Source organism: Arachis hypogaea, chromosome 9 (genome assembly GCF_003086295.3).
Source record: "Arachis hypogaea cultivar Tifrunner chromosome 9, arahy.Tifrunner.gnm2.J5K5, whole genome shotgun sequence".
NCBI lineage: Eukaryota > Viridiplantae > Streptophyta > Magnoliopsida > Fabales > Fabaceae > Arachis > Arachis hypogaea.
In genome coordinates this window covers 63422357-63449685 of record NC_092044.1, presented here as the reverse complement: position 1 = coordinate 63449685, position 27329 = coordinate 63422357, and the positions used below count along the sequence as shown (strand labels likewise).

Here is a 27329-nt window from a genome sequence, read left to right as displayed (position 1 = left end):
AGCAAGGACCAAGAAAGAGGATTACAAAAATAACTTCGAAAGACCCGACGTAAGGAAGTCAGCCTAAAGCACAAAGTTATAGAAGTAATCCCTGAAAGAGATCTGAACAAGATCCAAGAAAAAGGATTACAAAATAACTTGGAAGGGGCTGACATGATGAAGTCAGCCCAAAACATAAAGCTACAAAAGTAACCCCTGAAAGAGACCTAAATCAGGTCCAAAAAAGAGGGTTACAAACAACAACCAGAGCAAAAAGCCGACCTGACAAAACCGGCAACCACAGCCTAATTCCTTACAAAGACCTGAACAAAATTCAAAACAAAATAAATTGCTGAAAATAATATCAGGCAAAGGAATCAAGCCAAACAGGTTAGACAAAGTTCCAACAAAGCCTACAAAGGTACCAAGACGAGTGCAGACAGACATGATATAAAAGCACAGAGTTATAATAATAAGCAAGCTTCGGAGGCCACCAAGGTCAGCCTAAAAAGCCTGGACACGACTTTGTTTTTCAAAATAAAGTTGCTAAACAAGCAACTAAGAAAATATCAACAGTCAACAAATACCATTTACAACAGCAAAAGTTCAAAAGCCCACAAGTCGGGCCAACTGCACACAATATCAAAGATAACTAAAGAGAATCCAGAGGCTTCCCAGTAGCTGCATCAACAATTCAACATGGGGCGAAGGAGGGCGAGTTTGTAAAGGCACAGCATCCACTGTCCCATCCTCTTGGTTCAAGATTTGACAGTCGGGTTCTGACTCAGTTCCGGCAACAGGAACTGAAGAAGTCGGCACGACAGAAGCCTTGGTGGAAGGAGCAGGAGGAGGCTCAGCATCATCATCATCAGGGTCGTTAGGGACAATCTTACCGTCCCTCACAACATTGTCAAGACTAAAGAGGGTGAGGTCGAGCTTGGGTGCATGAACCCGAACCTGCTCCTTTAAGTTATCATAAGCAGCAGTCACACTACCCACAAGGTAACCCTGGAGCTCGGCATAATCATCTCGGGAAATTCTCAATTCACCCTGGAGACGCACCACTTCTTTGTAAGTCGAAACATAACTCTCATTGTGCTTCAGTGCAGTGTCTTCGGACAACTTCACAGAAGCCGCCAAAGCCACAGAACTAGCCTTTTCATTCTCCAATTATTTCTCCACCTGCGCCAACTTTACCTCCAACTCCTCCTTCAAACCTTTTATCCTATCAAACTCCGACTTAGCATCCATCATGAAAGATTTGGTAGCATGGACCGGGATACCCTGAGCAGTTTGAAAAAGAGCTGCACCCATATGAGCCAACTTCACACTACTCTTAGTTATGAACTCCAAGTGATGAAGAATGGACACATCATCCATTGAAAGACCTCCATAGGGGGCAATTTACTGGTCAACAAACTCGACAGCATCAAAATCAGGGGTATCAAGGTTAAAGGGCTCAGATGTTTTTTGCTTTTTCGGAGGTGGAGCGCCAGAAGCAGCAGCTGAAGTTTGGGGAGGGTCAACCAGACGAACCCAAGGACTAGGGGTCACCCTCCTTGGCCCGGGTAAACTCGACACGGACGGCTTCACCTGAACTTGAGAAGACCCCTCTCCTGTCGCCATGGCCGATATGTTTTGAGCAGCAGCAACCTTCCTGGCCTTTTGAAGGCCTTCATGGAGTCGTTATTTTTCGACATCTCTGAAAAATAGAATCAACCACAGTAAAGCATTACAATCGCAGAATAAGAGGAAGCAAAGCTAAAGAAACAAAGGATAAAAAAACAAGTCGGACAGTACCTAACATAGTCTGGACTAGGGACGGTTCCCCCAGAAACTTTTTGGTATCAAGATGGGGGGGTTCCCCCCATATGTCCTCTAGAACAACCACAAAAGCCCACTCAACCTCGTCAAGCATCTCCCAGGTATAACGAGACACTGTCACATTCTTTTGCCATTCCAAAGGAAAAGCAAGCTCATCATTCTTGTCAAGGAAAAAGGGGCGGGGCCCCTCAACAGCTCGAACTTTAAAGAAATAGTTTTTAAAATCCTTAAAGGGCTCATCGTACATGGCAAAAACTGTGTCCTTGGGCAGATCTAAAAGAAACCTAAGAAGCTTTCTTTTTAGAAGTAGCCACAGGCTTGGCCGAGACAAAGAGATAGAGGAAAAGAGTCTGAGAAGGTTTGACGCCTAATTCTTGACATAGCAACTGAAAGATTTTTATAAAACCCCAGGAATTTGGGTGAAGTTGGGATGGGGCAACATTACATGACCACAACAAGTTGGTCTCAAAAGCAGTAAAGGGAAAAGTAATGTTCAACTGGCTAAAGAAATATTCATAAGCATAGAAAAAGGGACGCTCCCTCTCGACTGAGGTGGGAAAACAAACCCTCTCGTCAGGGACAGGCGTTACAAGCTCATAGTCCCTCTCCTGGGCACTGTTACCACAAACCCTATGATGTTTTCGCAGCTCTACACAAAACTCAGTATTCACCACAGAAACACACAGAAGAACCATAGAATCCACCCAATCAGCCCTTCCCTCAGGGACTTGGGAAGACGTCTCAAAAATAATTTTGCGAGAAGACATGAGGCCAACTAGTCCTACAATAAGAAGAGAATATTGGATTACTAAAAAACATCTCAGACGAAAGCAAAACAACTCGGCTAAAGATAATCCAGTACAGTACGAGCAACAAAAGGAAATCCCAGGACCCACACCACAGATCCAAGGGCATCCTTTGGAGGCAGCCACAGAACAGGGACTCAAGGGGATCTACAGACCCACACCCCGATAACGACCCCCTTTTCAACCAAAACAACACTCGGAACAGAAGGCCACAAGTCACAGAAATATAAAAGAAGAAACCTTTTGAAAGCAAGGGGATTCATGAAGATCGCAAAGAGGAAAAATAAACAGCACAAACCCTAAAGAGACAGAAAGTTCATATCAAAAAGCAAGAAACCCCCAGCAACAGTAAACAAGTAGATGTACGGCAATACAAAGGTTTAAACCTTCTAAAAAACAAAAGGGCACAGTGCAAGCAACGAAGAAAGTAAGAGAGAACCAACCTGGAAAAAAAAGGAGAAAACTCGGGAGAGAGCTGACGAGCGGAAACGGTAGGGATCAGAATCACCTCTCGAACAAGAAAATACTCACAGGAGTTGAAAAGGGAAAATGGAATCCAGAAGCCGTTCTTCACAGAAAGCAACAACGTCGCAGGGAGAAAAACGCGAGAATGCGGGAGAAAACAGAAAGTGAGAAAGAAAAGGGAAGTTACGAAGAGAAACCGTTTCAACTTCAGAAAAGAATAAAGAAAAGGAGCATTAAAACTAATTAATGAGGGTATTAAACCCTCGCACATTCCCAAGACCAAAAGCGCTAATACAAAAGCGCGCGTTTTTAAGGAGCAGAGGAAAACATTCCACAGTCAAAAAGAAGAAAATCCTACAAAGAAGAAGTCGACAAAATGCTCGAGTTTGACTTTATCTAAAGAAGGTCCGAAGTCTCAATACTAAGACTCAACCTCAAGAAAAAGACCGAGCTCAAGAAGGGGCACTGTTCATACCCAGGGTCGAGCTGTCCGACCTGGGATGTTCTACAGACAAAACGACCGACCTCTTCAGGACAGGACAATCCGACCTCTTCTAAAGGAGCTCGGCCAAGTCACCAGGAAAGCCCAAAGAAGGGCCCAAATGAAGGACCGCGCACCAAAGCCCAAGGCAGTCCAAGCCTACAGAGAGAAGGGCGGTTCCCTCGAAGATAAGGTGACCTCACTCCAAAGATAAAGATAAGATAGGATAACTAACTTATCTTATCTATGAAGGTCGTCCTACACCATTATAAATACGCTAAAGCACCCAGGTATAACTCATACTCTGATTCTACTCAATACCTGCTTAATACCCTTGCTAACTTAAGCATCGGAGTCCCTTGTAAATACCCTCCACCCTCTGGGGACGAAGGAATCAACACCATCACCAAGTCCAACAAGTCAGATACAACCGTTCCGACCAGCACAGGAGATCTCGTTCGAGATCGACCTACAGTTTCAGGTAACCCTCGGAACAGAATCCAATAGCATCTGCAGTCCTTTTTCAGCCTCTAGATCAGATTTTTGCTCAGGTCCCTCAATTTCAGCCAGAAAATACCTGAAATCACAAAAAAACACACAAACTCAAAGTAAAGTCCAGAAAAGTGAATTTTGCTTAAAAACTAATAAAAATATACTAAAAAGTAGCTAGATCCTACTAAAAACTATCTAAAAACAATGCCAAAAATCGTATAAATTATCCGCTCATCAACAGTTGAGCAATAACCTTGGAGCAGCACGATGAGCAGAACCATGACAGAAAAGCGAACAAAACCGCGAGAGAGAGAGAGAGAGAGAGAGAGAGAGAGAGGCGAGCAGCACGACAACCAGAATGGTGAGAGGGATGACAAGCAAAACAGCAAGAGGAATGGCAAGCTGGATAACAATGAACCTGGTTGCAATCTTGAGCGTGAAGGGTGGCGACAGTGAGATAGATGGCAGCATGATGGAGGTTAGGGTTTACTGAATCTTTCAAGGAAAAGCCACTCAAAACCCTTTTAAAGCAGCGTCGAGGAAGACAACGACCACTGATAATGACGGTGACGGCAAGCTCGAGGAAGACCATTGTAATGAACGATGAAGGTGACGATGAAGGCTAGCTCGAGAAGATGAAGATGAACGATGAAGATGGATGAACGACGAAGGCTGGGTTTGAGAAGATGAAGCTGAGCGATGAAGATGGATGAAGATGGATGAAGCTGACGGGCTAAGCGATGAAGATGGATGAAGATGGATGAAGCTGATGGCGCCTTTTAGGGTTTTAAAGTGAATTTTAGGGTTAAAAGTGAATTTGGTAACAATGTAAAGTTAGTGTGTTGTTATTATTTTTAGGGTTAAATTTGGTAACTTAAAAAAAAGGTTAAGAGTGGGAAAAAATAGGTGGGAAACTAAATTTTAGGCGAGGAAACTCTATCGGCACATTTTTTTACGGTGCCAAAATAAACAAGGTATAGCCACGCTTTTCAAGCGTGCCGGTTTCCCTCAGTGGCCACTCTCGTAAAAGCGTGCCGATTTTTCTCTATGGCAAATCACAAATCAATGGCCACCATTGCAAAAGCGTGGTTATAGACCACTTTTGGGCACGCTTTAAAAGCATGGCAAGAAAAAAATGTGTCGATAGGCCTTTTTTCTTATAATATTATATTAATCGTTATTTGTACATTCACTTTTTGATTTCTTGATATTAGCATCTTTTTCTTTGCCACCAATTTTTTGCTTCATGGTTTTTATTGAAGGAAAGTTCTATGGTGTGGATAGGTAAAAAAATCCACAGTGTGGCAAGCCTCATACGTTAACACGTTTTGCTTGGCATAGTGAGAAGTTTAGTTGATGGGACAGTTGGACAGGGAGTTGCAGTGGGTTTGCAGCGGTACTACACAGTGCAGCAAAGTTAATAAGTTTAATTAGATGATAATTTTTTTGGCATGTTGGGACTATTGGGCAAGTTTAATTTTTTTTCTGTCTATGTGGCCAGGAGTGGGTTTTGGGCTTGGATCATATTTTTGTATTTGCAAGTGTGCAGAACAAAATTTGTTGTTGATAAAAGTTAGAGAAATATAACATTAAAAAGGAAGTGGGCTAAGCTTATTTAACTGCCAAAAATCTTTTGGGGACGGTGATATGTGGAAGACCGTCGAATTAAAAACCATTAAGAAACTTACCAAAAAAAAACCATTAAGAACTGTCGAACCGAACCAGAAAATCGGACCGGATATAAAGGAAACGGTTCAGAGAAGACGACGTCGTTACTTTGAAAGGGGGAAAAGGGATTGCACGCGTTATCCCCCCTTCTCCAATTCTTTCCTGAAGAAAATTGCTACTTTCACTAGCCTCCGACGCAGTAAGCAAACCCTAGCCTCCCGCAGAACTTGTCGCCGTAAGCGGGAGTGGTCAACTGCACCTGCCGTTCGTCGCACCCAAGGAATTCCGCTGTGGTGCTCTGATGCCTATCCATGTATCCTCCGCGTCTGCTGCTCGCCTGTCCGACCTGTGCTAGGCAGCTCGCGGATCCGTTAGGCAGTGAGTGGTCTGCATGGTGGTTCCTGCACGCAGTCCGTGCCTGTACTTTTCGATTCTGCCTGCAAGTGTCACTTGAGTGTCGTCGCAGTTACTGCGTTCTCGTGTTTCGGCTTTCTTGTCGCTGCCGGCAGAAGGAAGTCGCGGGAAATCCTGAATGCTTGCGTTTGGAGGGGAGGTCGCGGAGTCGCAGTCACCCGTTGGTGAGTCTCTGCACCATGCCTACTCTGTTTCGTATTGTTCAGATTTACCTTCTCGTCGTATATATGTATGTTGCTGAAAATGTATTCAATAAATAAGCTTAGCCCACCTCCTTTTTAATGTTATATTTCTCTAATTTTTATCAACAAAAAATTTTGTTCTGCACACTTGCAAATACAAAAATATGATCCAAGCCCAAAATCCACTCCTGGCCACATAGACAAAAAAAAAAATTAAACTTGCCCAATAGTCCCAACATGCCAAAAAAATTAACATCTAATTAAACTTATTAACTTTGTTGCACTGTGCAGTACCACTGCAAACCCACTGCACCTCCCTATCCAACTGTCCCATCAACTAAACTTCTCACTATGCCAAGCAAAACGTGTTAACATATGAGACTTGCCATATAATATCCACAGGTGTAGATTTTTTTATCCATCCACACCATAGAACTTCCCTTTATTGAAATGGTTTCTTTTTCTTTGATGACCTTCCAAATTGTATGATCGTGTGATCGAATTCAAATTCTCATCCTATTTTTTCAATAAGCATTATTTATCCTATCAAAAAGAGGAGGATGATTTGTGGATAATTCTTCAATTTGGTCCTAGTTTGTTGTTGTTAGTATGTACGTAAGCTATTATGCCACTTGTTAGTATATAAGCACCAAAACTTAATTAAGAGTATTAAGAATTTTCACAATTTTTGCACAACTAATGATAAAAACAAATGAAGTAACTGAAATTTAAAAAAGAAGTACTTAAGAAATAAAGTTAAAAAGATTGAAAATACGTATGTTATTCTCATTTTGCCACACCACCTGTACTCATCATGTCCAATCCTCCTAACAACTATGTTGGAGATTTATAGACGATCTATATAGTTTAAAATGAGTACTTGACAAATCACTAAAACAACAAGCAAATGATACACTTACAAAATTCTCGTTGGTTGTGTATTAAGTGTTAAACCGTTAGAGATGTCAATTCTAAGTACATCTTAGAGTAGTCGTAACTTTAAGAACAAGAAAGAGCTATAAAAGTCTAAATTTACAATCACAAGAATAAAAATTGAAAGCTCTTTTGGAAAAATATACGATTACAAATTAAGCTCTATGAACCAAACTTTATATATCTCTTAAATTTGTTTAAAATGACTTTGTAATTAAATATGTGGAAATTAATATAAATTAATTTAATATCTTAAAAATGTACTTAGTTGTGATATATGGCTCAATTATCACCTATATTTGTAAGCATCCCAGAATTTGCATCTATTGCAAGGTAGGTCAGTTTGAATCATTTTGTTAAAGCTTAAAACTAGCGAGAGCAAACTTTTCTTCACTAAAAAAAAAAAGAAAATCGATTTTGCTAACTTTTAGAAAAATATATTTGAATTTTTTAGCAAAACAAAAGATTATTTGGTCTAAAAAATTCGGTAAATTTCCAACAGAATCAACAACCGTTCTATTCTTACACTTAAGAAATCAATTGTAGAATCAATTGTTAGTTTTACTTAAACAAACGATTCTTTCACTGAAAAATGTCTGGTTTTTAATAAAACAATCCAACACTATCTTTTGTCTTGTTTGCAAATTTCTTTATATTTTTAAACGTTTAGACTAGTGTTAACGTTACGTTTTTGAATTTTTGTTTATTAAATGATTTCTAACATATTTTTTCATAAAAAACTTATACTTTCAAAATATTTTCACACATATGAGAGAAACCTTTAAGGTATGATTCTTAATAGAAATTACCTAAGTCTTATATACTCAAATTCTTTATAATCTTGGTATTGACTATTTTTCAGTATTTTTTAGTTGTTATATGATTTTCAAACTCTTATGTTTGTCAGTTATCAGAATTATGTATTCCTGAAATTTGAGTCCAGGCATATACACAGTTATATTTATTTAAATCTGTTAAAATAAATTAAAATTTATTCCCCATATAAATATTATGGTAATATGCAACTTCTCGTATTTTTAAAAATCTAAATATAAATAAATTATAATTTATTTTATTTAAATTTAAATTTTATATTTTTAAAATTATTTTATTAAAAATAATTAAACTGATTAAAAAATAAGATAATTTTAAATTAATCAAAATTCTTACATAATTTTATTATATAATTAAATATTTTACATAATAAAAATTAGAATTTAATAATAAAAGAATTATACAATTTAATTTAAATAATTTTTATTATAAATAAGTTATGATTTATATTATATATTAATTTAAATTTTTTATTTTTAAAATTTAATTTACTAAAAATAATTAAATTAATTTTTATTAATATTTTTATATAATTTTATTATAATCGATTATTTTATATAATTACAATTAAAATTTTAATGATAAAAAATAATAAAAAATTATATAATTTAATTTAAATTATTAATATTTTGAAATTAAACTATATTTTATAAAAAATAATTAATATATTCATTTTATAATTTAAATTAAAAATAATTATTTAATCTCATTGATATTGATATGTTAATAAATAAAATTATATAAATTTCTAAAGTACAGTATTATATTTAAATCTCAAGTTATTCTTTTATCTCGAATATTTTATAAAATATCTATATTACTCGTGTATAGCTTACCCTAGTTCCAGCCCGGAATTTCATATTTTATGCACACCGTTATTATCTAGCTCGTATGCCTCCCTTACCAATCACACTAACACACGCACAGGACACTAATCACACTCTCAACACTCATCAAACCACGTGTAAGGTGTAACCTTCTCTTTACTCACACCCGCATCAATATCAAAGAGAGAACGAAACAGAGTTTTCAAAAGAGAACGCACAGAGGAGGATGAAAAAGAAGAAGAGGGAAATAGAGGGGGTGACGATAGAGGAAACTGTGGCCATCGCTGTCGCTGGTGAGCTCGAAAGGGGGAGGACACAGAGGCGTGGAATGCGTTAGAGAGAGAGAAAGTCAGAGAGATAGAGAGCAAAGAAGAGAAGACGATGATGGCGCCGACGAAGTAAGGGAAGCCGTCACTGCCGTCGAACTAAAGAGGAACAGAGAGAGGTGCAATTCGCAGAGATAGGCGTTGAGAGATGTGACAAGGAGAAGGTGAAGGTCGTATCCATCATTGTCGCTGCTAGGGCTCGTCGTGGGATGCCATGACTGTCGCTGTCAATGGAGCTTGCCGTCGTCGTTTGGTCACCGTCGAGCTTGAAGGGCGCCACTGCTGTTGTCCCCGACAGCACCCTCCTCTACGTTCTAATTCCATTCTTGAGACTGTAGCACTTTTACTCTTTTTCTGCTTCCAGATTTAGTTCTCTGTCATATTCGTGTTCTGATTACAATAGTATATGTCTCTACTTAGTACTACCATCCTTGTCCGGAACCACTGATGTCGCTGTTGCAAGCCGTGATTGTTGATGCTCTGAAGGAATTGCTGCTGCGGGAGTGATCGGAGTTTATGCTACTGCTGTTGTTCCGGCTGCATTCGGGTTGTTGCCGCTGTTGTAAATTAGAAAAGCAAAGCGATTTGTCACGATTAGAAATTTCAGCGAAATTCGGCTGATTCTGGTAGGGGATATGCTTTTGAAATTAAGGATTTTAATTCAACAGTACCAAAAAAGTTTGGTAAATAATTGCAGATAGGTTTATTAATTGTCTTGTGCGATTAGTTTGTATGATTGAATTGAGCTTGGATTGTGGTTGCAAATTTGTAATTGGTTTGATTAGTTTCTTGAATCTTGAATTGTTTGTTGATTGCTGCTATGTTGTATTGAATGGTTTGGATGAATTGATTTGATTGCTTGAAATAAAGTATGTTAGTTTCTTGATATTAAATTTGATAAATGAAGAACTAGGAGGAAAATTGAGTTAGGACCATCATTAACTACTTTTGAATATTAAGAAAGAATTTAAAATTGAATAAGAAAAGTGATCTAGGGATGGAATTAAAGTGGGAGCAACTTTTAATTGATAGATTATGATTAATAAACTACGTTTGATTCTTTAAAAGTGGCTAAAATAAATTTGAGTATGAAGTTCATGTTTTTGCTCAAAACTAGTTATCCAGAAAATTCTGCAAAAAAATCAGTGACTTGATCGGGTTGCTACTCATAGCTCAAAATTTCTCTTTGTCTAGAACTAATGTTAAATGAAACTTTGGTATTTGTAGTTTATTGACATAAACATTTTGGATTGTTGGAGTTGTGATTTAAGAGAGATGAATTTTTGAATTATGATGTATTATGCAATAAAAATCCGATTCTCAGTTTTAAATCAGTAACTTTGTAAGTTTATAACTCTCAATTCTGGATGGATATTGAGTTACAACTAATTGCAAGTGAAATTGAGTGTGTCTAGTATGTGTAAATTAAACTTTAGAACTATCCAAATTTTAATGAGTGAATTATAGAGCGTGGAAGAAGATGTGTTTGCTGATTTTTAAAATAGAACCTTGCAGGAAATTACCCAACTTTCAAGCTACATAACTTTCTCATTAAGAGTGGTATTGACCAGAACATAACTTTCTCATTAAGAGTGGTATTGACCAGAAATTAGATGAGTCTAGTTGAACCATGTTAATTTTGAGGGTTATTGGATTTAAGTTGGGTTTTATATAAATTTTTAAAATTAGACCACTACTATTGTTTTTCAGGGTTTCGGAACTACAGAATCATCTTTTGTGAAAATCATGTAAAATCCAATTTGAATCAGATTGAGTTGGGACTAAAAAGTGGTGAGCAATGGTTGCGTCTAGCATTATAGTGTGAAGTTTAAGAAAGTTTAGGGGAAAGAAAGTAATTACATAAAAGTTAAGGATTAAAGTGCATACATATATATAAAAGGCTGAAGGACCCAGATGTAAACACAAGAAAGTCTAGGGGTTTAAAGGTAAATATGAAAGAGTAACAGAAAGAAAATGTCATTTAATAAAAGCTAAGGAGACATAAAGGTTAAAGGAAAAGGTTTAGGGTATAAGCAAAGAAAAGATAAAGTTAAGAAAAAAGGTTAAAGAAAATGTCAAGAAGGGTTTGAAGGTTAAGGTTTGAGATTTAAGGATTAAAATTTAAAGTTTAAAGAAATAAGATTTGCAGTCTGAGGAATAAAGATCGATGAAAATCTAAAACAATAAATTAAAGAATTTGATTTTGAGCACAATTTTGTGAGGATAGCAAAATATATTGTTCATTTGAGATATTATGCATGAGGTTTAGTGAGAATGGCAATACGTAACACCCACTTGAGGACCTGAAGGATGAAGCTCAGTGGGAACTACATAACACCCACTTGAGACACGTAGGATAAGGTTTAGTAGCGATAGTGATACGTATCTCCTACTTGAGACTGGAAGGATGGTTTTTCTATGAGGATAGTGGTATATAACACCAATGTTAAAAATGTTGTCAGGCTACGAGCAATCAACTGATACGTAAGTTCATGGTCTGTCTAGGAATAGATATTCATCATATGCATTTGTATGAATTTTTTGAGTATCTCTTTTATTGCTGTGTTATGTTATCTGTAAAATTTTCTGCTATTTGATTTGTGTGAATTATTTGTGTGTTTGTATTATGTATCTTGTGCTTGTTGGTTTATAAGTGATTGAGAATTAATGTAACTGAAAATTGATTAATCTAACTAAAAACTGTTTTAAAGTAACGTAATTTAAAAGAAACTACTAAATCGTTTTTAGAAGATTTAGAGAATTTCAAAGGTTTAATGAAAAAACTTACTTCTGACAAATAAGAGAGTTATGTACATTTATTCTTTACTTTTACAGTATTTTCATTTTCTACTAAAAATTTGTGATTTAGTTTTTACCCAAAAAATTTTAACCTTTTTAGTTACAGATGCAAAGATTTATTAACAAAGTTGCAAATGTATAGAAGAATTTAACTGCGAGTTAAGTTATTGTTAGAATTTATTTTTCTCTTGCTCTTTTTATTAAAAAGTTTTTATTTTTTCTTCAGAGGGGTATAAATTTGTATTTATTGTTCATTTAAATAACTATAATATATTACTAGTCATTATGTGAATAATATTGTTTAGAAATCTTTAATGAACAAATTTAAATGATTAAAATACAAAATGCTATTGTCTTTTTCTCTAAATTGGGAACGAGTTAGCAATGTAAAAATTTAGTATTAAGTAATTAATATTAAGAAAGCTCATGTAATATTCTTTAGTAAAAATATCATAACTTAAACAAGGTGTTTTGCTGGAAGAGACGCGACATAATACATAGCTAGCTAGATACAGTTAGTTGATTAGTCCCATAATAGAATTCTTTTGTTTAAAAAAAGGAATGAGTGAGATGAAAACCAAATCTATCGTTATATATATAGTAGAAGTTGAAACAATGGTAATGGAAGAAGAGAAGAACAGAGATCTATGTTGCTTCTTTCAAGCAGCACCACGTCTCTACATTTATTTATAAATATGAGAATATGATTGTATTGTGTTCCTATCCACAAAAGAAAAAGTTATTGCATCTTTATGGAACATTTAAATAAATTGTAATTCATTTATTTATAAAGTTATATACTTTATAAATTAATAAAGTACAATTTACTGAAATATTTCGTAATCATACAATTACTTCTCTAGTGAGATGATGTTGTTTTATTAATCTTCACAATTGACAAAGTGATAGTTAACATTAAGATGACCCTTTTGGTGTCCGACTCCGTTGGTGTCTAATTGTTTGAACACATTCACGTCCAAGTCAAGGCCTCCATTTCCGCACAGGTCCACTACTCTCACTATTGTTGAAGCTTCTGTTGCCGTGTTCGTTACTTGGATAAGAATAATGTTAAATTTTATGTTTAATTAATTTGAAAGTTATTATAATTTTGCCAAATTCGTAAATAATAATTCTCATACTTTTTAAAAGTTTATAATTGAATTCTTACTTATAAAAAAATATTAAAAGAAGCAGAATACTTTTAGGTATATTTTCATAGGGACTTAATTGAAAAGTTTTATAAATAATAATAAAGACTAAATTACAAATAAAACAAGTTACAATTGGATAAAGATAAAACATTTCCATTTATTTTGTAATTTTTAAATTGAATATATTTTTTATTTAATTCATGGATATATTTAAGAAAAAATAATTCAAAATCCTAAAGTATATATAGACCTCGGATCTTAATTTCTAAATAAAAAACTTTAATTTTTTTTATCTATTTTTATATTTTCAGAAGTTATAAGAGAGTTAGTACGTACATGTGAATGACGACTTAGGATTTTTAATCAATATTCTATAATTAAATTCATATAAAATATTTGTTCCAAAATATTTGTTTAGAAACAATAATTATATATCTTCTATCCTAATGCAAATACCATTTTGTAATTGCTTTATCATGAGAATAAAAAACTGAATTTGATAAACTTTAAAGTAAATACATATACTAATATTAAAAAAAAAAAATTTGCATGCAGTTTTTTTCTAACCCAATTTGCATAAGGAGGCCACTCAGATAAAGATGGCTAAAATATTTTTTTTTAAAGTATGTTTTTATATTATATTTTAATTGATTTCTATATAATTTATTCGGTGTTCCTCATCACATATTATTAAATTCCTCAAAATATTTTCTTTCCAAAAACAATAAAAAATATTTAATTTGGATTAAAACAAAAAAAGTAATAGATTAACTATTAGATTTTTTTAAAAATATTATTTACATAAAAAATATATCACATTCATCAATATATATATATAAAACAAGCTCTTAAAATTTTTATAAATAAAAAATAATTAATTTTTATTCGTATAATATATAAAACAATTACTATATTATTATTATATTATAGATTAAAATTTACTAATTTAAATTTTGTTTTTATTTTTAATATAAGCATTAGAAATAAATAATTTTTTTTATAACAAGATGTAATGTAACAAAATATATATAATATTAATTAGTTTTTAAAAATTCTAAAAAGATGGTTTTTCTAATAATGTGTTATTAAAAAATTAATATTATAAAAACTAATTTCAACCAATATGATATAATAGGTTATTAAATATATTTAATACAAAACACATTGAATATAAATTTTTGTTGAGTTTAAATTTTAAATAATTTTTAATTGAATTTCGAATATTTTTATTTTAAAGAGTTAGAATATTTTAACATTATTTTTTTCGTATCTTTTTAATTGAGTCTTTGATTTTTTAAATTATAAACCTTATTTATAATTAAGAGTAATATTTTAACACCACCAATTAGTCACACATATAAAAATACAAGAACAATTCTATTGTCATAATTATAATCTAACTTTATAAGCAATACAATACAATGAAACTATATATAAGTAATATAACTAAATTTTATCTACATCTATAGTCACATTTCATAAATAATATAATGAAATTATATTTATGTTTATAATTAAAATATGAATAAAAATACAAAAAATTATCAGGATGGTTAATTTTTTTCATTCATAATTTTTTTATTAATTTTATTGTGAAAAGTTTAATTATTTTAATAATTAATTATTTTTTGAAAAAGATAATTGAATAACACAAAAAATCTTATTAAGAGTAATTTATTTATATATAATTAAAAAATAATTGAATAATTATATACGGTAAAAAATTAATATTCTTAAAAAATAAAATTAAAAATCATGGTTTTTTTCTTTTTTTCAAAATTTATCTACGAGTAATTCTATAAATATTTTATGATGAATAAAAATATTAAACTCGTACTAAAATTTATTCTAATAAAATTTATTTTTATTCTACTAAACGTTAAATAAACTATTGAAAAGAATTTTGTTTCCTTCATTAGAGAAGAATGATAAACTTCCATACTTCTATTATGTTATGGCAATAATTTGGCCTGTTATTTTTTAATAATAATAATAATAATAATAATAATAATAATAATAATAATAATAATAATAATAATAATAAAAATAAACAAGTATATCACAGTAAAAAAGGAAGCACGTCACCAAATAATTTATCATCCGAATTATATATGAATCAAATTGATAATATGAGGGCTAACACTACAAAAACTGATAACAAGATTAGGGACTTACAAAACCTTTCTTAAGATCATAGAAAAAAATGTTTATATTTGTGTGATATATAAAGCAATTATCATATTATTATTATTATTACATTATATATATATATATATATATATATATATATATATATATATATATATATATATATATATATATATGAGCAAAAAAAGTCCAGCTGTTTTAAAGTAAAATTTTCTTTCAATATTTGATTAAATGTTCTTGTATTTAGTACTTTTTTTTTTTGCACTTCTTCTTAGTTAAAAATATAATTATAATTTTTTAGTTATTATTGCTATGAGTGTTTACAGATGGGATATGCCTGAAATTTCAATCCGATCCGCACTAAACTCATTAGATCAAATTCAATATTCGCACTTTTTATTTTTGGATCAGATATCAAATATATCCATAAAATAAAAAATATTAAAAAATTTTATTTTTATAAAAAAAGTCAATAATTTTTTTGTTTACTTTTTTAAACATATTTACTTCTATCTGAGTAGAGTGTGGATCCGATTCGATCCAATCCGATCATCTTACAGATCAAATCATATCCTCAAATTACATATCAGATACGGATAAATACTGTGGATTTATATAGATATGATCTAATCTATGAACACCCCTAACTACTACTATAGGTTCATTATTGCAAAAGAATGCTTCTTTTATTATAAACCATTATTAGATCTTAATTACTGGATCGGCTGGTTCGACCGAAAAACTAGTGAACCGGACTAGGTCCGGTTCGATTTACTCCTTAGACCGTTTAAGGAATAAAACAGATATGAACCGGTAAGAACCGGTACAAACCGATTTAACCGAACTGGTCTGCTTGAAAAATTTTTTAAAATGTCTCCACAAGGTCTCGAACCAAGAACCTTGGAGCAAAAACAACCTTTACTTGCCACTTAGCCATTGCACTTCTAAGTACTATTTTTGACAAATACTAATTATATAGTATACATAAATATCTAATTTAATTTAATTTTTATTTTTTCTATTTTTAAAATTAATTATATTTTAATTATATACCATTATTAATATAAATATAAATTTCACTAAAAATTTATTAATTTACTTGATCTATTTTATTGCTAGTATTGTGATTAAGGTTATTTCTTTTGATGTTAGTGTTAAAATCTACTGATATTATAGTTAGATGATAGGCTTTGTGAATTAATTATTTTTTTATTGTGACAAAATAAGATACTATTGTAGTATTAAAATTTTATGGTTTTTTTATATTAGTTATTTTTAGAAGTTGAGACTTGATTCTTCATAAAATGTTAGTATAGATATGTATTTCAAATTTTAATTTTAAGTTTTTAACTATTTTATATTTTATATTTATGTGAGACCAGTTTTATCGGTTCAACCAGTGATTTATCGGTTGAACCAATAAACCAGTGAACTAGTAGTTTGACCGATTCGATCACTGATTCGGTTCTAACAACTATGTTTTAATCCAATTTCAAAAATTTCGATTTACTCAATTTAGTCTCCCAACTTAATAGTTATGACTCACATTGGTTCCTAATCTTATTTTTGTTACTGTCTCACAAAATCGTTAACGACATGCTGAGATGGACTAACGACTGCTACATTATACATTCTAGCGACTATTTGATGTGACAATTGAAATTTTTTACCTTATTTTTTTCAACTAAACACTTAAAACCCTAATATGAGTCACGGATACCTAAGTTAAAAAATCAAACTAAATAAATTGAAACTTTAAAAATCATATTAAAGCTCGAATATAACTTCAAAACAGAACTTTAACTTATGTAGTGATTAATTTAAATGAGAATCAAATAAATCAAAATTTAACATAATTTTTATCAATGTTTTCAAATTCGAAATTTCTATACCAAAATTAACTAGGATTTTTCTTTAAATTAAAAATTTAATGAAATAGTGACTTTAATAATCTTAACCAATGTCCTAATTAATTACTTTTATATCTTAAAAAAATTGTATATGAGAAGAAAATAATTAATTTGTCTACTTTAATAAATAGTTATTTTACTAAAATGAAAGAAACTATTTTTTTAGAATTTTTTAAGAACTAATTAATATTATATATATTTGTTACACTATATTTAGTTATAAAAATTTTATTTATTTCTAATTCTTATATTAAAAATAAAAAATTTAAATTAGTGAATCTTAATCTATAATATAATAATAATATAGTAATTATTTTATATATTGTACGAATATAAATTAATTATTTTTTTATTTATAAAAATTTTAAGAGACTTGAGCTTGTTATATATATATTTATATATATATATATATATATATATATATATATATTGATGAATGTGATATATTTTTTTATGTAAATAATCTTTTAAAAAAATCTAATAGTTAATCTATTACCTTTTTTGTTTTAGTCCAAATTAAATATTTTTTATTGTTTTTGGAAAGAAAATATTTTGAGAAATTTAATAATATGTGATGAGGAACACTAAATAAATTATACAGAAACCAATTAAAACACAACATGAAAATATCTTTAAAAAAAGACGTTTTAGGCGCCTTTATCCGAATAGCCTCCTTTCCGTAAACGTGCATTTATAATTTTACTTTACCTTTTCTTTAAATATTTATTTTAAAATTTTTTAAATAAATTAATCAGTAAAATGTTGGTTTGGCGGATATGAAGTGTTTAGAAATTAAAGCATATAAATGACATAAAAAATATTCGAAAGACAGTTGAAAATTAATCAAAAACAATTTAAAGTTATTTTATTTAATATTTTTTAATTATTACCCAAATAATTAAATAATATTAGATGTAGTAAATATTTAGTTATAAATGTTTATTTAATATATAGAATCATTGATGTTAAGTTAAATAAAATAATTTTAATTTATTATCTTCTTAGTATTATGGAGTGTGATGATAGGTTTTAGGCATGAGTTAAGAAAAGAAAATTACACATGAAATCATCTAAGTTATAAATATAAAGAGATCATACATGGATACATTTGCCGCAAGAAGGTTTGCCATGGGTGCCAGCAGGTCCACAGAAGGCGGTCCAGCCGTATTTCTGGCGCCATTCAAGGGGCTTCATAGCGTCCCAAGTGGAGCAGTAGCCCTTAGCAGTCTTCAAATCCCAACCGATTTTATGAGGTTTGTACAAATGATATGTTGCTCTCACGTTGTTGGCACTTTGACCATTCACCACAATGGCTACCACCATGCACCACACATAGCAAACCAACGCTAATAACATCAAGCTCCAATGGGTACTTCTTCCATCCATTCTCTAACACAACCAAGTTTTAGTGCTTATTATAATTTTTTTTTTTATTAAGTTAGACGAATGTTGTGCCCGCATACTACTACTATTTATAATCACAAACATTGCAAAAATATTTTTTTTTTCTTCTATATTTCTCATTTTGATTTTGCCTTTTGGTAGCATGCATTGTTTATCACCTATTTTTTTATTCCCCTTCTTAATAAACCACCGTTCAGTTAATCGATTTTTTTTTTCTTTTTAACCATTGTTGATGCTCAAACCTTCAATGAGTAATATTTACATGATTGTGTAAATTATTTAGGAAATTATGACACATGCTCCATGCAATGATATTTACATAATTATATACATTTATTTTATTCATATATCGTAAAAGCGTTATTAACAAAATCAGGATTGTGTGACTATAATATTTTTGGAATATTTATATATTTAAATATATTTAATTAATTAGTGCTCCAAAAGCAATTATTGACATACAACCATCCATTCTTAATTTGTTCTCTAATAAGATTTTAAATGTTATAAATAAAAATAAATTGCTATAAATATTTTTTAATAACACATTTGATATGGCCTCCGACTATATAAATATTTCTAAGTGATAAACCTCCAAATCATAAATTAGAAAATTTAAACAATCCTACTCATTAGTATCTAATTAGTTAGTTCTAATTCTCTATTATATTATATAATATATATTACAATTTTGGATTAATCTGCAAAAATAATTTTATAATCCAAATAATTTATATTAAATAATTAAAAATATATTATAAAACGGAAGCGCATATGTATTTATGAAAATGATTGAAGAGTTATATTACAAGAAAAAGCTATGTTACGTTGCCCCAATTTTTTCTTACCACGCTTAAAAAACGTGGTCAAAAAGGGTCAATAGTCACGTTTTATAATAGGTAGTGATTGATTAGAGATTTGACCACGTTTTTTTTTGCCACGTTTCAAAAGTGTGGTTAAAAGATGATAAGTGGTCAGGAGGGCATTTTGGTTATTTTAGAGACAAAAGGCAGAATGGTAATCTTGTCATATTCAAGGATCTGAATATTAGAAGAGTTATACTATATCTGTCTACTACAAAAAAAAGCTTTCTGCCACGCTTTTAAAGCGTGCCAAAAAGTGTAAAAAAGCATGCCAATAGCTTTTCGCCATGCTTTTTGAGCTATCGGCACGCTTTTGAAAGGGTCACATCCGCAAGCGTGCTGGTTGCTCTATCGCCACGCTTTTGCGGATCTATCGGCACTGATAAACCACTATTTTATGGTTTATCTTGTGCTTAATTGAGTGGATTTTATCAATTTTTCATACATTTATTCATATGATTTGTATGTTTTACAATTCCTTCCCAGAATTTGTTCTATGATTGAAAAGATGCTTCTTTGGCTTTTATTTTCTTTTATTTAATCCTCTCTTATTACCATTAGATGCCTTGATACGTGTGTTAAGTGATTTCAGGGATTACAGGGCAAGAATGGCTTAGAGGATGGAAAGGAAGCATGCAAAAGTGGAAGGAATACAAGAAGTTGAAGAAACTGCAAAGCTGTCAGCCTGACCCTCTCGCACTAAAACGACCATAACTTGAGTTATAGAGGTCCAAATGATGCGGTTCCACTTGCGTTGCAAAGCTAACGTCTGGGGCTTCGATTTGATATATAATTTGTCATAGTAGCCGTATAGATAGGCGACGCGAATGCATCATCTACGCGGACGCATTGCATCTGCGAAAATCAGCGTGGCAGAATTCGCAAACAGCGAATCCTTGGCTATTTCCGGCCAGTTTCAAGCCCAAAAAACACGGATTAAAGGCTGCAAAGTGGAGGAATAAAGGAGACTGGAGATTAGGCTTTCATAATTCACAATTTTAGTTTTAGATGTAGTTTTTAGTGAGAGAGGTTCTCTCCTCTCTCTTAGGTTTTAGGATTAGGATTTCTTTTCAATTCAGGATTATTTTATCTTCATCAGGTTCAATAATTTATGTTTCCCTTCTACTTTTATTTACTCTGATGCTTTCATTTGTATTTGATTTATGTTGTCCCATTGGCTTATGAACTTTTCATGTTAGGATTATACATTATTGAGATGTTTTCAGATTTATGATTTTAATTTAGCTTTTTACATTCTTGGCTTTGGTTAAGAAATTAGTAACTCTTGAGTCATCAAACTCAACATGATCGATAACCGCTATCTTTGCCAATTAGCTTGAACTTCTATGATCCCAATCTTTTTCTAGGAATTAACTAGGATTTGAAGATCAATCTATTTAGCCACTTGACCTTCCTTTGCACCAGCAGAGGTTAACTAAGTGGAATTAAGATTCAATTTTCATCATCATTGATAAGGATAACTAGGATAGGACTTCCAATTTCTCATACCTTGCCAAGAGTTTATTTTACAGTCAATTATTTATTTTACTTGTCATTCATCATAATTGTTCCTCATTCTTAAAACCCCCAATTTACAAACTCATAACCAATAATAAGAACATACCTCCCTGCGATTCCTTGAGAAGACGACCTGAGGTTTAAATACTCGGTTATCAATTTTAAAGGGGTTTGTTACTTGTGACAACCAAAACGTTTGCACGAAGGGATTTCTGTTGGTTTAGAATCTATATCTACAATGCGACTATTTTTATAAAATTCTTTACTAGCAAAAACCCTAACGTCAGGCACGCTTTGATCTCTTGCCATGCTTTAAAAGCGTGGCCATAGGTCTTAACCTATAGCTACGCTTGAGAAGCGTACCAAAAAGTGTACATATCGCCACGCTTTTAAAGCGTCCCAGGATGTTTGTTTTGGGTACTCTTTAAAAGTGTGCCGGTAGGGGAAGATATGGCTACACTTTTTAAACATGCTAATAGGGTAAACATATGACTATGCTTCAAAAGCGTGGCTATTTATAAATACAAAAAAGATACGGCTACGCTTAAAAAACGTGCCAATAGATGAAGACATGGGTACACTTTTAAAGCATGGCCATAAGTTTGGTCAGAAATTTTTTTTATTAATCTTCTTAATATTTCGTGCAAAATTCATATATAATTTTAAAATCATAAAACAAAATAATTATGTATATTGAACTAATCCAACATATACATAAACTTCCCCATAAAAAAAGACATATATATCCACAAAAGTAGACTTTGAAAACAAAGTACCAAAAAGTAAAGACATAACAAGTAAATAAGAATTGCAATTCCAACAAGTGTCACATATCTACTTTTTTTATATACTTAGTTACAAAATATCAAATTTCATGAGTAGTGTGATCATCCATTATGAGCTCCATTGTTTTTACCACTGCCTTGCAGAATTTTAAATAATCTTGTGTTAGTGCATGTTATAAAGGCTACTTTAATTAGGTCTCTCAATAATGCATATTTAGCCATTAAAACAAAAAACACAAATCAAAAATAAAAGAAATAGTCCCTATACAAGGTCACAACCATATGCTCCCCTTGGTACCTTTGTATCTAGCACCATTGATAAGATACCTATCCTAATTCAACACATACTTTATTTTTGTAGAAAAGAAAAATAAAAAGGTCAGCTAGTGCGCGAAATTGAACTCCGCACAACAGAACTAACAAGTGCACTTGGTCATTCAAGTAATACCTCAAGTGAGTGAGGGTCGAATCCCACAGAGATTGTCGGATTGAACAAGCAATGGCTACCTTGTAGATCTTAGTCAAGTGATTTGAAAAGATGGTTGTTTGTTTGAAAGCATAAACGAAATAGTAAAGAACGAAATACCAGATTAGTGTAAATGCAGTGATGGATAATTAGTTAAGGCTTCGGAGACGCGTATTCTTTCCGGATTAACTTTTCTTACTGTCTACTTCAACAACGAATGACTCATTCAATGGCAGCTGTAATTGACTAACTCATGTAGCATCCTCATCAAGTTAGCCTCTTCTAAACCATAGCAGTCCACCATATCCGAGCAACTCATGTAACATCCTCATCAAGTTAACTCATAGCTTCCCACTATAGTCGAAGGTGAAGACCTGAGCAATCCACTCCCCTTCGCGATCCTACTCAAAACGCCACATACAAGGTCGGATCTTCTGGATCAGGAAACGCTACTTCTCATACTCTAGCCTTAACGCTACAGAAACCTCAGTAACCCACGGTCAACGGGATTATATGTTACATATCCAAAGTTACCCAGGCACGCTCTTAGAATCCGCAGTGCACTCTTTAGCTGTAGTTCAATACTCTCCGGGTCAGGACTCACACAGAACCCATGTAGAACAAGAATGATTGTGACTAGTAATCCTCAATTCATGAGATGAAGAACGAAAGAGCACAAGAGAATCACTACAACAAAAAGGCTTTTGCAACGGTCAAAAACCATTGCCGTAGATTGAAAAACCGTTCCTAAAACTTTAGGCAACATTTTGGCAACAGTTTTTGACCTGTGGTATATGCGTCCGTTGCCAATGATCAAAGGCAACGGTTTTTTACCTAAGGCAACGGTAACAAAAAAATTGTTGCCAAAGTTACTGGAATAGACAACGATTTTGAAAGAAAATTTTAAACAACGGTTTCGAACCGTTACTCGATAAGCAACAGTTTTAAACTGTTCTCTTTCATGATCCAACGGTTTAAAACCATAACTAGATAGGCAACAGTTTTAAACTGTTGTAGTTTTATTATTTACAAAGCCAACGGTTTTAAAGTGTTACTGTTGGTGTCATTTTTTGGCAACGGTTTTAATACCATTGCCATTTTATAGTCTTCTAAAACAACGATTTTAAAGCGTTACCATTGGTGTCGGTTTTTGACAACAGTTTTAATTTCAGTTTTTTTTTTAATTATTTCGTATCAATAAATAATCTAAACTATTTGAGTAAAGTCACTAAAGAAAATTAATTGAACATTTCCATCAAATTTGACTTATAAAAATTGTTGTAAGATCCACAATCACATATTATTTGCTAGTAAGAATAAAATATGTGTACATTTTCTTAAGTTTCTAAAAGAAACAAGACTAATATTCTCACTTGAACATATTCCCAAATAACTCCTTTATCTTTAATCCCTTTCCAGTTTGGGAAAATTAATGAACAAACATTTGAATTCCTTGCCACTGTGCCCAATTTGCTCAAGTTGTTTACATCTTCATTAGTAGGACCAAATCCCTCTCCTTCAATATCTAGAGTAATTTCTTCTCTATCTTCCAACTATCTTGCATGAATATTCAACCATTGTGTAGGTCCTCATGTTTTCTTCACTGTTGTCTCTATACAAAGAGACTAATTAAAATTACCATAATATATTCAAAGAGACTAAAACATTAATATTTTTAACATTATATACCATCCTTCTTATCGATTTATATATATTTAATTGAAAAAAAAAACAGCTTCATCCATTTAGCTAGATGAATAAAATTTCATAATTTCACTATTGCTAATAATTTATTCCAGTTGCGTAGAGAGAGTTATTTATAAAAAAATCATAGCAATTACAACTCAATGACATAGAGAGAGAGAGAGAGTTATTTATAGCCTAGTGCACCAAGTAAAAGTCACAGACTCTCACAACTGCTATAAGAAAACTAACTATTTAACACTTGAGTCTTGATTTTTTTATTGGGGTTTTGCTATTTAACTTGAGTCTTGATTTTATTGAAAGCCTAGCTCAAATTAATCAATTCAAGTAAATTAATCATGTTTATCAATGAAAATAACAAAAAGCCATGTCCTCACATACAACCATTTTCATCATCATGCTCACCGAACACTCTTTTTCAACCCCCGCGCTGCCGCCCCTACCAATTAATAGATCTAATAAATTATTTATTAAAATATATCCCTATTATACAAAGAAGTCATCATATATAAATCTTTCACAGCAGTAAATTTAAAGAGAAATGATGTCATAAAATGTTTTTAAGGAGACAAAAAATTTACCTTTCACAGTATTGTCTATGACCTTAGCCTCAGTTGGATTAATATAATTCTCTTCTATGTTATCTCTTTCATTCTCATCCAATTGCTCTTTACCTGTAGTATAACTCAATTGTAGAAGATTTAAATTTTGGATTCATTGTGATTCAATATGATTAAAAAAAAAGTTAAATAGTAAAGACTATGATAGAGAATATAAAAAAATAAATAAATACGTTAAAACTTATAATATAAATGCTAGAAGAAGCTATGAAAGTACTAGTTTTTGAAGAAGATAAAAACTATATACCAAGTCAATTTATGACTATTAAAGCCAAGACTTATTACGTACTCATCTTTTCATATATTATTGAGTGTGGTATCTATATCCTTCTCACAGTAAATAATCCAAAAGAAAAAAGATACCGTTTGGTTTCTCTGCAACACTCATCAAGAACTAACAGTTAGTTATAGCATTTCCCAAGGCATCTCTTGCACACTGCTACCTCTGATATCAAGGTAACACAAGCTTATCAAATCACATATGAATCTGGTAGTGTCTACAATGGAGTGTTAGAAAGGTCAAGAAAACACAAATGAATCAGCTTTCCAATACTCTTATCCTATTCTGACCAAAATCAGAATAGCACTATACCAAATCAATATTAAAATCAAAATAGCATTTCCAGAAAACCAATTTCAAAATCAAAATCAAACAACATTATACTAAATCAATATAACATTAATATTAAAATAAAAACGAAACTAGAACAACATTTTTAGAGACCTAATTACCAAACCAAATTCATAACAGTATTATAACAAACTAATATTAAAATTAAAACAAAATTAGAGCAGCATTGACAGAGAACCAGTTACATACTAAATCAATATTAAAATCAAAATAAAATCACAATAGCATTTCCAAATAATAATTTAGTGAACAAAAGCAACAACAAAAGATTAGCAAATCCCACATTCCCATACTTTATTCCACTCCCTTATCGCAACACCATAATCAGTTAATTATGTTTCATCTCATAATCCAAACTCTAATCACTATTCAAAGGACTGAAACAAGCACAAAAGCAGAAACTCACACACCGCTTTCCTTTCTTCTTCATAACTCCAACAAAAATGGCCAACAGCTAAACACACCCTAACTAAACAAAAGAAAATCAGAAAAAGACCACTTACCACAGATGACAACCTACAATCAGCCAAGGCGGTGAAGCAGAAGCAGAAGCAGCGAGGTAGAAGCATTGAAGCAGAATTAAATATAATACTAAGTTCTCCCTCACCTACATAATGATTTTCTAGTGAACAAAAAAGTTAGCAAGTTAAATATAATACTAAGCCTAATGCTAATAATGTTTACTAATAGAGAGCGGGGACAAGGAAAACAAAAGATAACTATTAGGATAAAATTTGTGGAAAGAAGACTAAATAAAACATTTAAACAATTCGTCTACCTGGTATTTCTCAAAACAGTACTGCACTTGTTTACAACTACTGCAGAGTTTATCTCCTTTCCATGTTTCACACCAATTGCAAAAAGTAGCTAAAAGAAAAAAAGATTCCCATCTTTTAATAAGATGTGCCTAATCAATAGAAGTACTAATACACCGATCTTAATGTGAAAATGTGTCATATATTAGTCATATACAAAGCAAAAGTAATAGTAGAAATAATGCACAGTATAGCAACAATAAAAATACAATGTAAGAGCAGATTGTTCAGGGTATCAAATTAAGTATGAAATTGAAATATAGCAAAAGCATAGTGCCACAAAATAAAAAAGATGGATTGCATGTACTCATGAACTCTATAACTCATGCAATAACTCTAGAATGCTACTCCTCATAAGGAAATAGTCACCAGTTATAATCCATCTCCATGTTTACAGTATCTTTAGGGTGGTGAAGTGTGATAATCCATCTCTATGTTTAGAGGGAGTGTCATAAATCTTAATTTACATAAAAGTTGCATCACTCAATCACCTAGAATATTATCACAGAGAACCCATCATTTAAACTTAAAGAAGCAGTAACCAAAACAGGCAGCATTATACCAAATCAAAATTCAAATCAAAACAGAAAGCAAATCAATTAAACTCCAACAAGAGTGGCCATGGTTGCAGCAAAATGGCGAATTCAAACTCAATGGAATCAAAAACAGAAATGAATTAAATGCAATTCAAAATAGAGATGGCTTACAATAAAAGAACGAAGCAGTAGAAACATGAGAGGCAGTCCCCTTCTCTCCGGTCCGTGATTCCAGTGACCAGAGGCACAATGGTACGGTGTGTTCTCCAGTGACAATCGACGGTGGCAGCAACTCCTCTTTTAGTGGCGACAAGCATGAACGGTAGCTCCTCTCCATGGCCTTGACGACGGACCTTCGACGGCAACAGTGGAGATCAGATGCGACAGAGCTGGCAGCACAAGCGGCATCCTTTTTCTCCCCTACGAGCTTTCTTCCTCACGCATCTCTTCTCCCTCGCGACAGTAATGACATCACGGCAGCGACGGTGTGACGGGTTTGACGGAGGCACCGCGACGGTGACGCGTGATAAACCACTAATTTGTGATTCATATTGTGTTTAATTGTGTGGTTTTATCAGGTCTTCGCCTACTTATTCATATGATTTGCATGTATTTATAATTCCTTCCTAAAAATATTCTATGATTAAAAACTTGCTTCCTAAAGACCTTTTAGTTGTATATTTTTATCTTCCTTCATACCATTCGATGCTGTGATCTGTGTGTTAAGTGTTTCAGGCTTCATAGGGCA

General features: G+C 32.2%; 1 protein-coding gene across 1 annotated transcript; it reads right to left on the bottom strand.

Moving 5' to 3' along the window:
- Positions 1 to 12596: 12596 nt before the first annotated feature.
- LOC112712988 (pathogenesis-related protein PR-4-like) lies at positions 12597 to 18686 on the bottom strand. The gene is made up of 3 exons (XM_025765805.2): positions 18338 to 18686; position 17029; positions 12597 to 13081 (listed from the first exon to the last, which is right to left on the bottom strand). Exons 1-3 carry the CDS (start codon positions 18623 to 18625, stop codon positions 12912 to 12914), a joined length of 459 nt encoding a protein of 152 aa, XP_025621590.1. The 5' UTR covers positions 18626 to 18686; the 3' UTR covers positions 12597 to 12911.
- Positions 18687 to 27329: the final 8643 nt, after the last annotated feature.